This window comes from Chrysemys picta, chromosome 4 (assembly GCF_011386835.1).
Source record: "Chrysemys picta bellii isolate R12L10 chromosome 4, ASM1138683v2, whole genome shotgun sequence".
In the NCBI taxonomy this organism is placed as follows: Eukaryota; Metazoa; Chordata; order Testudines; family Emydidae; genus Chrysemys; species Chrysemys picta.
The window spans coordinates 88206042-88221894 of record NC_088794.1 but is presented as its reverse complement, the minus strand read 5'-3'; the positions used below and the strand labels follow the sequence as shown (position 1 = coordinate 88221894).

At 49.4% G+C, this 15853-nt stretch overlaps 1 protein-coding gene across 1 annotated transcript in view; it reads right to left on the bottom strand.

Moving 5' to 3' along the window:
• Nucleotides 1–3057: 3057 nt before the first annotated feature.
• Nucleotides 3058–15853, bottom strand: part of PLEKHD1 (pleckstrin homology and coiled-coil domain containing D1) — a 48593-nt gene continuing 35797 nt past the window's right edge. The window contains exons 10-13 of the mRNA XM_005305933.4: nucleotides 14893–15025; nucleotides 13469–13613; nucleotides 9385–9534; nucleotides 3058–8808 (exon numbers count right to left, since the gene is read on the bottom strand). Of these exons, the coding sequence (XP_005305990.1) occupies nucleotides 8648–8808; nucleotides 9385–9534; nucleotides 13469–13613; nucleotides 14893–15025 (589 nt within the window). The 3' untranslated portion in view covers nucleotides 3058–8647. The remainder of the gene's footprint in view (nucleotides 8809–9384; nucleotides 9535–13468; nucleotides 13614–14892; nucleotides 15026–15853) is intronic.

Here is a 15853-nt window from a genome sequence, read left to right as displayed (position 1 = left end):
CTGCTATGTAGTTTCTGTTCATTCTCCATAGCAAGACTCACTGGCCACTACCTCTGAGGCCCTAACCTTGAGCCCGTGTTCTGGTCTGGGTGTGAGAGCAATAGCCAGGGACAGTTCCCTTGAGGTTCCTCTGCTGACTATGTTATATTTCCTCTCTGCACTGCAGTCAAGAGTTGGGCAGAGGTGAGGGGATATCAAGAGGCCCACTTGCTATAGAGCAGAGTGGAGAAGGGGACACAACTGCACTCCTTTCCTTGGGAGAAAGTTGAATGGGACAAATGTGTCCCATGCTCCCCTTTAATTACACCTGAGCTCAGTCTGCTTGGCTCATCAATTCCTCACCCTCTCCACTGAGACAGCTGACAAGGGGTCACTGGGCTCAAGTGTGCAGGGAGGTTAAAAGTGGGAGAGGAGAGAATGGAAGGGAGCCACCCCCTACCCCTGCATAAGGGGATTACAGCACATACATAGTCTGGTGTAGCACTGAGGCTGAAGTAGAGGCCATCCAGAGGGACCTAACAGCACCTTCTAAGCTTCTGGTCTGATTTTCAGAAGTGCTGAGCATCCACTTCACTGGGAGTTGCAGGGGATCAGCATTCTGAAAACCAGTCCATATACCAACACCCACATGTTCTCTCCCTCCCTTTCTAGCAGCCATTTCAGCCACTACTGAAATGTAACCACATCTGGGTGGAACACAGCAGCTATTTTACAGCACATCACATTTCCATGCTTCAGGGCTTAAGTGAGCTGGGGTTGGGAAGCATTTTTCTCTCCACGTTATTGTTCAGCAATAGAAGCGCAGGAGAGAAAAGGAGCACAGTTTCATAAGAACATAAGAATGGCCATACTGGGTCAGATTGATGGTCCATCTAGCCCAGTATCCAGTCTGCTGACAGTAGCCAATGAACAGAACAGGAAATCATCAAGTGATCCATTCCATGTCGCCCATTCCCAGCTTCTGGCAAACAGAGGCTAGGGATGCCATCCCTGCCCATCCTGGCTAATAGCCATTGATGGACCTATCCTCCATGAACTTATCTAGTTCTTTTTGGAACCCTGTTATAGCCTTAGCCTTCACAACATCCTCTGGAAAAGAGTTCCACAGACTGACTGTGTTGTGTGAAAAACAAAAGGAAGTATTTTGTTTGAAACCTGCTGCCTATTAATTTCATTTCGTGACCCCTCAGTTCTTGTGTTATTAGAAGGAGTAAATAAATAACACTTCCTTATTTACATTCTCTAGACTTCTATCATATCCCCCATTAGTAGTTTCTTTTCCAAGCTGAAAAGTCCCAGTTTTATTAATCTCTCCTCATATGGAAGCTGTTTCATACCCCTAATAATTTTTGTTGCCCTTTTCCAATTCCAATATATCTTTTTTGAGATGGAGCGACCAGAGATGCACGCAGTATTCAAGATGTGGGCGTACCATGGATTTATATAGAGGCAGTATGATATTTTCGGTCTTATTATCTATCCCTTTCCTAATGATTCCCAACATTGTTCGCTTTTTTGACTGCCGCTGCATATTGAGTGGATGTTTTCAGAGAACTATCCACAATGACTCCAAGATCTCTTTCTTGAGTGGGTAACAGCTAATTTAGATCCCATCATTTTATATGTATAATTGGGATTATGTTTTCCAATGTGCATTACTTTGCATTTATCAACATGGATTTTAATCTGCCATTTTGTTGCCCAGTCAGCCAGTTTTGTGAGATCCCTCTGTAACTCTTCGCAGTCTGCTTTGGACTTAACTATCTTGAGGAATTTTGTATTATCTGCAAATTTTGCAACCTGCCTGTTTACCCCATTTATGAATATGTTGAACAGTACTGGTCCCTGAACAGACCCCTGAACATATCACTATTTACCTCTCTCCATTCTGAATTCCTGCCCTTTGTTTCCTATCTTTTAACCAGTTAGTGATCCAGTTTCATACCCTTTTCTGAAGCAGCTTGGGTTGGACACTGGCTGGGATGTTAACTCTTATGTTCATATTTCCCAGCTGAGAAACCCAGCTCTCTCAGAACAGCTTAACCAAGAAACAGGACTTAAGCTCACCTGCAGACAGCAAGATCTTTCTTTTGCCTATCAATGTGCAGGTGTGGGAAGAGGGGCTATCCTTTAACAGACACACTGACCAACTATCAGGCAGGGCCAGCTTTAGGCAGATTCGGCTGATTCCCCTGAATGGGGCCCCGCGCCTAGAGGGCCCCGCGCAGCTGTCCACCCTGCCCCCGGCCCACTTCCCCCTCCTCCCCTGAACGCTCCGCCCCCCTTCCCCTCCCCCTCCCCTGCTTCCCACGAATCAGATGTTCGTGGGAAGCCTGAAACAAGCAGCAGGCAGGAGGTAACCTGGGGCGTGGCATGGCGTGGCGAGGGTCCCAGAGAGGCGCAGCGCGGCCCAGTCCGGCCCTGGCCAAGCACGCGGCTCCCTCCAGCCTGGCCCCCCGACCCTGGCCTGGCCCTGGTCGAATGCCCCCAGCCCCAGCCCGGCCCCGGCTGAGCAGCTCCAGCTCAGCTCGGCTCGGCCCCGGCTTGGCTCGGGCCCCATGGCGCCAGCCCGGCCCCGGCCCGGACCAAGTGGCTCCAGCCCGGCCCCAGCCGTGGCCGAGCGGCTCCAGGCAGCGCGGTAAGGGGGCAGGGAGGGGGTGTTGGAAGAGGGCAGGAGAGTTCGGGGGGTTGTGGGGGGAGGTGGATAGGGGTCAGGGCGGTCAGAGGGCAGGGGACCAGGGGGATTGAATGGGGGCAAGGGTCCCAGGGGGGCAGTCAGGAAGGAGCAGGGGTTGGATTGGGCAGTGGGGGGCAGTCAGGGGCAGGGGTTCCAGGGGCAGTCGGGCACAGAGAGAATGGGTGGTTGGATGGGGCAAGGGTCCCAGGGGGCCATCAGGAATGAGAGGAGGGGTTGGATGGGGCGGCAGGGGGCAGTCAGGGACAGGGAAGGGGGGGTGGATGGCGCAGGGGTCCCGGGTGTGTGTGTCAAGAACTTTAGGTAGGGTTAGCATGCATTTGCATACATTATGCAATGTATGTAATATATAATTTTGTTATTATTTATATAGTTATGGAAAGTAAATAATACATGGAAGAAATGAAAGGTGGTTTTTTACGTGTTTTTTTTTTTTTTTTTAAGTCATCCCTGTCGGGCCCCCGCCGAAAATGTTTGAATTGGGCCCCGCACTTCCTAAAGCCGGCCCTGCTATCAGGGGTACTTTGGCTATCAGGGAATTTGTTTTGTTCCTTCTTTTAGTTGTCATTCGTAGTGCATGAAGCCATAGCATTATGTTCTATCTCCATGTACAAGAAATAGTGTGCGGTGGGAGGGGTAAGAGGAGAGTGGTGGCTTTTTCTGAAATGAAATGCTTTCCCTTCCCATTGGAACTACGTTTTGTCTCCTCAAATAATCCTGCTCCTAAGTCTTGCTGCATGAGTGCTCAGCTTTTGGATGGCTGCACTTTCTTTCTGGTAATTTCCCCAACCTTCTCACTGTCCCGTGCTGCATCTGAAAGATCAGCTGCGATAACAAGTAGGGTATTAGTGGGACTTAGCAAAGAGAGAACTTTAGCATGTGGGTGAAGGGGCTGCCCCAGGCACTATTGCCTGTGGACTAATACTGACTTTGGCCTGCAGGTGGCTGTATGCTTTCAGGAGTGACCACAATACAAACTCCCTGGGGGTAGCATTTTCATCAATGCTGATGGAATCTAATGCATTTTTCTTAAAGGGACATTAGCAACTGCAGAGTGATCAGTTTCACCCAAACCTAACAAAAGCAGCTCTTGTCCCCAAGTCCCCTGGCCCATTTTTTTTGGTTTTTTTATTTCCACATGTTTGTTTTGTGTGGGCTTTGAAAAATATTTTCCTCTGTCTCCCCTGCTGCTGTTTGTGACCCACAGGAAAGGACTGGGGCTGCAGCTCGCACAAAGGGCTACCAGGAATCCTGCTAGCCAGCCAACTAACAGACTGGAAAGAAGCAGCAACTGCAAGGAAAGCATCTGTCCCTGCTCACTCCCTCTGGTCTCTGGTGCTTCCCAGGGAAAGATCACCTGCCCCTGCTACTTTCATTAGTGTTTACCTGTCCCCCCGGTAGGGTTGGGGAGTAGGACAAACCCTGCTCCCTCTGATTCTTCCCGCAGTCCCAGGAAGGGGTGTGACTCTCCTGCCACTCCAATCTCCCTGGGCAATTTCCCAATAGAGATTTTTACCTTTTAGAGTCTTAAAAATTAAACCGTATTGACTAGATGAGGCAGAGATGGCAGCATCCAATCCTATTCTCAGCCAACAGCGGTGCAGTCCACTCCTTTTCGGAGCGGCTCCCCAAGCAAGGTATCAGAATGTCACGCCGTCAGGCTAGTGCAGGGCACTGAGAAGGGAAACTATCAGTGCAGAAGCAAAAGGGATTCTACACAAAGCCCTATCCAAAGCACACAACCAGCTCAAAGAGAAAACTGTCCTAGGATGTATCAAGTGAGGCATTTCCAGTAGAGAGAGAGAGAGAAGTATTAATGCCATTGGGCAAGGCACTAGTAAGACTTCATTTGGAATATTTTGTAGTTCTGATCACCCATATTTAAGAAAGATGCATTCAAACCGGAACAGGTGCAGGGAAGAGCTAATAGGATGATCATTGGACTGTAGGGCCTATCTTATGATAGAAGACTGGAGGAGCTTGGCTTGTTTAGCAAAAAGAAAGCTGAGAAGGAATAGGATTGCTCCTAATAAATACATCAGGGGGGTAAATACCGGGGGGCGGAGTGGAGAGCTATTTAATCTAAAGGACAACGTTAGCATGTGAACAAATGGGTATTAACTGGCCAGGAACAAAGTCAGGCTGGAAATTAAAAGGTTTCTAACCATCAAAGGAGTGAGGTTCTGGAACAGCCCCCCACTAGACTTCAAGCGGGCAAACAACTCAATTAGTTTCAAGCGAGTGCTGGACACGTTTATGAGTGCCATTGTAGAACAGGGTTGCTTGTGACGGGTAGTGGGCAGGGCTCGTCTGTTTTATGTTCCTAAAGCTCATACTTCAGGGTTTCAGCTGGCCACCGGCAGGGGTAAGAAGCAGATTTTTTTCCTCCCCAGGGTATTCTGGGAGGTTGTGACAGAATGCATCCCTGTATTCATCCCCTACACACTGGTGTCAAAATCTGTGTGCACAATATGCCTTGTGAGGTATCACTTAAACTAATAACTTGCAGGTCAAGAATATCAAGGTGTAAAGTTATGATCATCAGCTGAAATTATGACAGAAGTGTGTTTACCAGACGTCTGGGGAGTGGGTAAACCTGTTTCTCAAAGACAAAAGAAGAGGGTTTTTTTAAAATCTCCTTCCTCTGAAGCATCAGGGAAGGCCATGGCTGGAGACGGGACATTGGCATGCTAAGGTACTCAGGAGTCTCTCTCTCAGCTGCTTGCTCCCATGCTCAGGGTCTAGCTAATCACTTTATGTGGGGTCAGGAAGGAATTTCCTCCCAGATCCGATTGGCAGTGACCTTGGAGGGTTTTCACCTTTCTCTGCTGCATGAGTGCAGATCACTTGCTAGGATTATCATGTATAGTTCATTTAATCATTTCCAAGCCTCAGGTATTGGTGCACTTTGTTCCCTCCTAGTCTTTGTCTGTGACACATAGTCTAGTCTCCTGTGAGCTGTAATCCTTTGGTCTCATTTTGGTTGTTGGCTTAGTGTGCGGGTGGCGTTGGTGGCCTGTGATACACAGCAGGTCAGACTGGATGATCTAGTGGTCCCTTCTGGCCTTAAGCACTAGGTCTCTACCACACTCGAGGAAGGTGAGTGAAAGTGGGAAGCCAGGGAGAAGGCATTTTATGTGCACTCCTGTCATAGTTTGGCAATGTACAGCACCTAGCACGGTGCAGTCTTGGTCCACGACCAAAACTCTTAGGCGCTACTGCAATGCAAACAATAATAAACAACAACAACAATAAATTCACTCTAGTAATTACTGAAGACTGCTAGAATGGTTTGATTGATTTTCATAGGGGAGAAGTAATGATCAATATTGCAATGTCACATCAAAACCAAACAGTCCCTTTAGAGATAATGTTGCTTTATTTGTTATGTAACTAATGTGCTGTATCCTGAAAGCAACAGCTCCATATAACTGATATTGTGGAATTCATTATTTATTGTCGTTTAATGACTGCAGATCAAAAGTGTTGTGTTAACAAATCAAACGGTGATTTTTCTAACTGCCAGGATTGCAAACTCTCTCGCTGGGATCTAGCTGTGTCTTTCTCTCTCTTACATCATCAAGTAACAAAGATTCTGCAACTGGAAATGAAATGGTATTTTGGTCAGGAACGTGCAAGGAAGAATAGACTCCAGCTTGCTCTCCCATAGCATTGGCTCCAGGGGTGCTGGAACAATTTGTATAGTGGGGGTGCTGAGAGCCATTGAACCAATCTGTGAACCCTGCATATAATGGAAATCACTTCCAGTCAGGGGGTGCTGCAGCACCCCTACTTCCAGCACCTATGACTGGCTCTGCAGAGCAAATAGGAATTGAAAACACAAAAGGATCAAAACTGTTAAGGAGGCATTTTGACAAGGTCACTTAATCTGATGATGACATTTAATGCCTTTGATGTCGGACACTGGAATCGTTAGGCACATCCCATTGCCTGGCAGAAGGATGCCTGCGACTGCCTGCACAAAGGTATAAAATGAGGCACAAGCCATGCCTTCATGACCCCTCAAATTTCCTGCTTATTGCCTAGGTAACGTCTGCATCTCCTGACTCACTGTTTGGCCTTGCTTTAGGATGGAGAGGGGAGAATGGAATTCTGCGTAATATACAAAACAGGCCCTTCTGAATTACAGCAGCAGAACTACTCTTCAAGCTTAACAAACACTATGTTCATTGGGACAGCATGAGGCCTGGTTCCAGCCTCACTGCTGCTTTCTACCTATAAACTACACTCCATAGATAGGAAAAGTGGCCTACTAGATAGCTGTAAACCAAGACCCTCTGAACTCTAATCCAGGTTCTGCCACTAATTTTTGTGATTTTGGATAAGTCACTTAACTCTTCTGTGCCTCAGTTTCCCAATCCATACAATGGGGATATTAATACTTACCTACCACATATATTTGTAAGTTATATCCAAGTGCTAAGTACTATTATTATTGTATTCTGGATACAAGCCTTGTACGGCTTGTTACTTAAAGAAGGTGCTAGTGGCCATCAGGTTTGCATAAAAAAATGATTCCTCTCTCTTCAGCAATTTACAGTATTATTACATGCTGGGCAAATCCTCTCTTCCAGCCTAGATTGAGTCTGGGCTTCTATGACAAACACATCATCTACAGCATTCCAGGAAGGATGCAGGCCATGATGGAAAGGGAATGGAAGGGAAAGCCCTGATCTCTCAATAGGGGCACCACCATTGATAAGACTTGGATAAACCATGGATGGTGTCCATCGTGCTACAACCTGGATAGTTGTAGTGAGACGGGTCCCGAACGTAAACCTGGTAGGTAGCTAACATGACCATGATGGTGTTATTCAGGGCAGTGAGGAAGCTAGTGCTCCTCAGGTTGTGTGTTAATTAACTAAGACTGTGGTAGCAGGACTCGATGCTGGGTTCTCCTCACCCACCCACCCTATGTTATCTTGTTGCCACTGATGGCGATGGCACCATAGACACCGACTCCATGGGTGCTCCGAGGCTGGAGCACCCACAGAAAAAAAGCACCCACAGCAGCCCCGCGGATCAGCTCCTCCCTATCCCTCCTGCCAGCAGGCCCTGCTGATCAGCTCCTCCCCCTCCCTCCTAGCGTCTCCAGCCTGCCATGATCAGCTGTTCAGCGGTGTTTAGGAGACGCTGGGGGTGGGGGAGGAGTAGGGGTGGGAAGAGGCAGGGCAGGGACGGACTGGGGACGGGAAGGGGTGGAGTGGGGGCAGGGCCTGGGGCAGAGCAGGGGTCAAGTAACCATAGGTGCCAACTCCGTGGGTGCTCCAGGGCTGGAGCACCCATGGGGAAAAATTGGTTGGTGCTCTGCACCCACTGGCAGCTCCCCGCCCCGCCCCAGCTCACCTCCACCTTCGCCTCTGCCCGCTTTTTCCCCCTAGCTCCCAGCGCTAGCGCCGCGAAACAGCTGTTTCATGCGGCAAGCGCTGGGAGGGATGGGGAGGAGGGGGAATGCAGCGGGGGCGGGGCGGGGATTTGGGGAAGGGGTTGGAATGGGGGCAGGGCAGGGGCGGGGAAAGGGTGGTGTCAGCTGGACATTAGGCTAAGAAAGGGGTTTATCAGCAGCACCTACATTTGGCTGTGACTAGACTGTGAAGAAATGACCCGACACTCCCTAAGCTAAAGAGTACGATTCATTTGAACACTGATTGTGGGATTTTGGCAGAACACATCCTAATGGAAATAGCTGAAGTAAAGGGAGGTGCTTTGGGGTGAATGTCAGAGCCTCCCTGCAGTCTAGGGAAAGAGAGATTGGCACTGCTCAGGAACGCACACTAAAAGCCACAACCCTGGAGGGTGTTGCATGCATCCATCCTGCCCCTTTCCCCACAAAGGAGCAAATCCTCCCCCCGACCCCAGTGGTTTAACTTCTGATGAGGTGAACAACGAGCTGAGATCAGAAGCCCCGTCCTGATGGGAGGAGATGAGGATTCACTTTTCGTCCCCTGAGGCAGAATTTTTTTGTGACATCATGATTTGATAGAGGGTTTCTCGGAAGTGCTGGTCCCGGCTCAGCCTCTTGGCTGCTTCCTTCAGCTCCTCTATGTTATCGGCTTCTGTCTGGGAGAAGATGAACGACTGGGACTGTTTCACTGAAACAACAGCAGCAGTGAAACAGGTGAGCACTCCCATGCCAGAGACCTCCCCAATGCTGCCCGAGACCCAGATTCAACGGAGAGCCAATGCAGAGCAGCCGAGCAGTGACATCTTTACAACCCTGGGCCCTGGCGGGGGAGGAGATAGTAACCTATGATGCCATTTGAGAGCACATGGAATAAGTCCATCTTGCTCTCTCTCCTCAGAGAGGGGCAAGAATGAAGGCAAGGCAGTGCCTGTTCCCCCCCAAAGGGCCCCCAAAAGGGGGCTTCCTATGGATCAACCACTCAAAGCAACTCAGCTGCAGGAGTGTGCTTCCCCAGCATGCACACAGAGAGCTGATGGCACCGAAGGGGTTCACCCACATGTTTCCAGGTATGTGAAAAGCCAGGGAATTCAGGTGGAGAATTGGTGCCTGAAGTTTCTCTGCCTGCAGTCCCGTGAGTGGGTGATGCCACAAGGGGGCAAGAAACACAAACACAACTTGTGGAACAAATTCCTCACCTCCACCAAACCTCTCCCCTCATCCCCACTCCCCAGAGCATAAGGGGAGAAGAGCCGCCAACACCTACGGTCATTCCATGAAGCGCTGGACCTCCTGCGGTGAAGCCGGCAGCTCTTTATCCGGCGGGTGGCAGCCTTGTGGAGGTACACGGAGTTCTTCATGATCACGGGCATCTTGGCTTCCAGCTCGGCATTCCGGATGCACTCCTCAAAGAACTCTGGGGAGCAGAGATTCCAGGAATCCATGTGGGGGAGGCACTTCAAACATTAACATTGGCCCCAGAGCGAGCCTGTCCCAATTGGGCATACTAGATACCAGATACACTGTCCTGCTCAGAACAGTCCTGCACTGCCCATGGAGATGGACCAGGTACTCATACCTTGCATTTCTATAGCACGATTCAGAGGAGGATCTGATCCTGGAGCACTTTCACAGACACTCATTCACAAAGCCCCACAACATCGCCAGGGGACGGTGCTTAAAGTGGTTTGAAAGTAAGCAGGGCATCGATCATAACCTAGGAGCAGCAGCTTTGGTAAGACACTGCTTAGAGTGTGTCCAGCAGTGACCCTGTGCAATTAAAGCAAACTTTTTCCAGGTCTGCACCCACTGGCAATCCCCCCTCCTTTCACTCTAAGTACTGTCATGAGGTAGCAACTTCAAGACACTATTGATCTGGGCTGGATTCAGACTGGTGAAATTAATGCACAAGAGCCCATTACCAGTCCCACAGAAGCCATCCACTCCCCCCTCAGTTATTCCTACAGCTGCAGCAAGAATATCTCAGCCTAGGTCACTAGCTAGGAGCCAGCTAGCTCTTTCCTTGGTATTTAGCAGGAGAAAGTCTCTCTTCATGGGTCTCCAGAAATGCAACTCTTGGAAGCACTACTGGTTGCACTTTGGTTCAGAGAGCCTGAAATCAGCAAAGTAATCAAGCCAGATGGAAGCTGTGGCCACTGGTAAGCACAGCCATATTTCACGGCTTAGTGGAAGCAGAGAGCGGGACTGTGCCCATGGCCACTGCACTCCTTGTTTCTCAAATGCTTCACCTTCCCCAAGGTGGAGAAGGGGAAGTTCTATATATCTCCAAAGAAAGAGAATTTGCACGTGTTTTATTCTCTCTCCAGGTGACCTTTGGAAATGGAGGGACTAACAACACGGGCACATGCTGGGCAAACATTGCCGAGCAGCTCTGCTGATGCTTTTCTTTCCTGACCTGCAGCACCTCCTGCTATTCCAGCTTCAGTCCCCCTTCTCCACACAGCTCTGCCAATGCACCCGCGTTCTGACCTGCTACATACCCTTCTATTCCAGCCTTAGGCCCAGCTCCCTTCATGATATGCCAGCGCACCTCCTCTGCCCTAGCCAGCTACATCTTGGGCCATTCCAGGCTGGCTCTCCTCCCCCATCCGCACAAACACGCCTTAAGTCTCCTCTGCAACTCCCCTGCTAGTCACAGGCCCCCAGACATCTTTGCTAACACATCTTGATCCTGACCTGAAAGAGCAGGGGTGAGATGGGGTTTGCAGGCCAGGCTTGAGGTGTGTGGTATTTAGGGTTACCATACGTCCGGATTTTCCCGGACATGTCCGGCTTTTTGATCCTCAAATCCCCGTCCAGGGGAAATTGCCAAAAAGCCGAACACGTCTGGGAAAATACTCCCAGCTTTGTTTTGCCGACATCCCTGCCCCAGTCCCCTGCTTACCTTAGAGCGGCTCCGGCAGGCTGCAAGCTGCAGGCGGATTCCCCTGCGGCGGCGGCTGCTGCTGCTCCCCCCTAGACACCTCAGCTTTGTGTAGCTGAAGAGCTGAGCTGCCCGAGCACTACCGGCTTCACAGTTTGCCGGGCTGCCCCCAGACCTCCAGACCCTGCACCCCTGGCCGGGCGCTTCCCCAGCGCAACCGGAGCCCGGAAGGGGAAGTGCCCGGCCGGGGGCGCAGGGTCTGGAGGTCTGGGGGCTGCCCGGCAAACTGTGAAGCCGGTAGCGCTCGGGCAGCTGTTTCGCGTGGCTGGGAGGGAGGAGAGGGAATGCGGGGCGCTCAGAGGAGGAGGCAGAGTTGGGGTGGGGAAGGGGCAGAGTTGGGGCGGGGAAGAGGTGGGGCCAGGGTCCCATGGAGTGTCCTCTTTTTTTAATGTTTAAATGTGGTAACCCTAGTGGTATTGGCCCCTAACCTTTATAAGCACTTAATTCACCCACACTCTTTTATTCTTTTAAGAGGAGACACAGTAAAACCTAGGGCAGAAAATTAAAGCTGGGAGGGTTCTAGTCCCTGTGCAAAAAGTTACCTGCCTTTTCTGTGCAAGAGCTAAGGTTTCTGTTCAGATAACTCAACACAAAGTAAAATTCTGTGCCGACAATGTAGATTTTGGACCTGATTTTCCATTCTCTAAGGTCTGGTCTACACTACAAAGTTAAGTTGATGCAAGGCAGCTTATGCTGACCTAGTTGTTCACGCGTCTACACTCAAATTGGCCACCCACCGCTGTAAGCGCTGACACGGTAACACCACCTACTTGAGCTATGTAGAGCCACGGGCAATGTACTTAGGTTGACGGAGTGTAAGTGGAAACACTGTGTTACTTATGTTGACCTTAACTGTCCTCCAGTAGCTGTCCCACAATGCCCCACACTGACCGCTCTGGTCACCTTTGTGAACTCCACTGCCCCAGGATCATGGAAGCAGAAGCCTCTTCCCCCCCAAACACACACTTTTAAAGCCCTGTGAATTTTTGAAATTCCTTTTCCAGCTTGGTGAGCACCCCTAGCAGTTCTCCATTGTTGTGTGCGACTGCCCAGCTGACCATGCTGCCTACACACTCCAGACATGCTCCTGCCTGGAGTAGACAGGAGATGTTGGCTGTCCTGGGCCTGAGGGGAGATGCTATGCAGGCACAGCTCCCAACCAGCCATAGAAGTATGGCCATCTATGAGCAGATTGCTCAGGGGATGCAGGAGAACCGGTACTACAGGGACCAGCAGCAGTGCTGTGTGACAGCCAAGGAGCTGCAGAAGGCATATTGGGAGGCCAACAAATAATCGGGTGCCAAGCAACAGATCTGCTGCTTTTACAAAGAACTATATGCAATCCTCAGCAGAGACCCTCCTCCCCACCGCACCCCCAGCACCGTGGATACGTCTGCGGAGCCCAAGTCACAGGCTCCTGCCATGAAAATCGAGGAAGGAGGAGAACGACTATGGGGGACAGGTGACCGGGGGATCCAGCTGCACAGTGAACCAGGACCTGATTTTGACTCCACCGCAGTCTGCTGGAGCAATGTAGTGGAGAACCAGACCCTTTGCTTTGTAACTACTTTGGAATCTACTGATTCACGTCAAATGGATTGAATGCTAATCACTTGTATTTCTACGATGCATCTCACCCTCAGGATCCCAAAGATCTTTACACACTCTATACACAGGCCCACATCACCCATCCTGCACTGAAATGAAGCCTGGCAGTTCTTTAACAGCTCCCAGCAACATTATTCAACATTTTAGGACAGGAAGTGAAGAATACTGCAAGGGAATTAAGGAAGGGATAATTACTCAAAGCTGAATCATCCAGGGCCCTAGAGTCAACCCCCTTATCTCTTGTTGAAAGCATCTTTGGAACTTCAGTGACACACGGTCAGGAACTTGGCTTTCGTCTCATCTCAAAGACTGCACCTCCATCAGCACAACACCCTGTAATGCTAGGCTGAGGCACCGATTCAATACTGTGTCACAGTACAAGGTTAACCTACTGAATCACCCAGCACCGAGCTGAATGCTCCTTAGGCTGCTGCCATCCAAATACAGAAGGATCAGAGTAAGGACTATATGGTGGTGGAATCACAGGACTGAGATGCAGAGCTCCATTCAGTTCTGTTCCCTGCTGTGCCACAGCTTTCCTATATGACCTAGGACAAGTCACTTAACCTCTCTATGCCTCAGTTTTTTCATCCGTAAAACAAGGGAGAATAACACTGACCTTCGCAGGAGTGAGACACTTAACTCACTAATGTTTGCAAAGTGCTTTTGGAATCTGCAGAGGGAAGCTGCAAAGTGTTTTGAGAACTCACTAAACACCACTTTGCTTGGCTTGTGGAGATGGACCCTTCTGTGGAATGTATTCACCAGCAGAGAGGGGAATGGAGAATAGATGACTTACTTTTCAAATTGCTGACATCTGTTTTCATTTTCTCCTCCTTCTCTTTGTTGCGATCCAGAGAATTTAAGCCTTGCTCCAAGCTATGTAGGGCTTCCTCAGCCTCCCTCAGTCTCTTCTCTAGATCCATACGCACCTTCATCTCAGCCTGAGGAGGACGGAAGGAAATCGATCACTCTGGAAAACCATTCAACACAACAGAGATACTGCTGCTGAGTTGCAAGGAATCCAAAGCTGAGGGTGGCATTGAATATGAAGGGATAAATACAGAGTGAGCCAGTGTAGATAGAAACCATGCAAGCTGTTCATCAGTTTCTCAAACTGAACCCCTCCTTGAGGCTCAGCAGTGTTTGGGTAACTGTCTATTACTCCAACTTTCTGATTTCACAGCTGCCCCCACCATTCTAGGTTCTGTTTGGAATCAGAGGTGTTGAAATACCATAAGAAAAGCTGTTTGTGCAGGTATTGCTAGATGAAAAAGAACAGGAAATATATGGAATCTCATGGAGGGGGGAAAAAACTGTCCTTGTGACATTTCTAGCTAAATGTTACTGACTCAAGATGAGGGTAAGAAACATTGAGGCTTTTGGGTGTTTATCCAAACTGAACCGCCAGCTCTTCTGCACTCACCCATCATGATAAGATAGGTGGAAATCCATTTTCCTTTGCCCTTTGGCTAAAACCAGATACTCTATCAGGGGACAGTATCCCCCTTTTTCAAGAGAAAGAGTCTGGTGGTCTAATAGACCAGTGATTCCCAAACTGTGATGTTTGGTCCATTTATTGCAATGAGATTGACATGGGACAGCCAAGATCACTCATAGGATTCCCTTGGTGCAGACTGCAGCCCAATCATGTCAGCAGTCGGGAACATATGAGCCCCACTCTCCAGAGACTGTGCTGATCCTGTTCAGCTCTGGTGTTGATCTATAAATACCTACAAGATTCGGGTCCTGGCTAGTTGAGAGACTGTCTCCCTATGCAGCACTATAACAGCTGAGATCATCAGGAGAGTCCAGGAGTCCCTGGATATGAGCATCTGGTTGCAGAGGCAGGACAATCTCTCAGAGGATAGCCCTGCTTAGTGGAATTCATCTGCTTGTCCCATCAGAGCTAAATCTGTTGACCTACAGGGTATGGTATAAGTCTCTAATCTATCCACTCATGCTTTTTGCCTCTGGAGTGGAAGGGCTGACCATTGGGAACCACTCTTCAGAGATTGAGTTCATTTAGGTTGACATTGTCAATAAGTATCTCTCTGACCAAGTGCAGGCCCCGAACCTCTCCCCACGCTCATCTTAGGCCTCAAAAGAAAAGCTACAACACTCTGAGATCCCTGAAGAAGTCTGCAGTGGAGAGGGGAGAAAAAGGAGATAATCTGTTGGGCCCAAAGCAGGGGCAGATCCAGTGAGCAATGTATGCAGTACCTTGAGGTCTCTCTCTGTCTGCTGTTTCTCTGCAGTCAGTTCTGAGAGCGAGTTCTGCAGCACCTGTGACTGAGATGAGTAAAACTCCCGCTCCTCCTCCAAGGCTCGGGACCGCTCCTCCTTCTCCTTCATCCTGCCACACAGCACGACAAAGGAGCATTAGAAAAGACCTCTAATCTGGGTCATTGCAACTCCCAGAAAGGAAGGGAAAGAAGACCTTGGTTGAAAGCTGCTCTGATGGGTCAGACAGAGCAGGGCTGGTTTTGCAAACCCAGTTGGCCTCAGTTTTAGGTGTACATATTCACTGGGGCAATTCCCTTAGCACTTTATCTCCATTTTTGAAACAGGTAAATGTAGTGACCCAGATTGACAGCTCTGGAGGGTGAAGTTCTCTATGAACAGAACAGGTCCACCAGTAGCACATGCTTCTAGCCTATTGTTGGGCTAATGTGCCTCAATCCTGATCTGAAAGGAGCAGCTCTAGAGTCAAAGAGGAGTTCATTCTCATTCTCCATGGCCCATTCATCCCTTGGCCTCTCTGCTCAGACTGTCAAGTGTCTGTAATATGAACACTTGACCACAGGGAATTAGAAAGGCCAACCAGCTCATTTCACACTGGCAACCAAGCAGCACAGCCACCGATGGCCACCTACCAGGATGAATTTGAACCTGCCTGGCAATCTGAATTGCCTGACTAGCACTTTCCCCCTCCTCAGCTGGCATCCATGAGGGGAAACGACAAAAGGTCTAAAAACTCTGCAGAAGGCTGTTGGCCACCAGGAAATAGCCAATGTTAATGAAAATAGAGAAAATGCTTTAAAATGATCACAGTTCTAAGTCTGGAATTGTATTCCAGTGTCTCCTATTACCACGACTTTCCCTCTGCAGGAGTAATGGTAGCTCCTTTCCCAACACCACATTCCCTCTGCCAGGAGTAACACTACGTCCTTCCTCTTCTGGG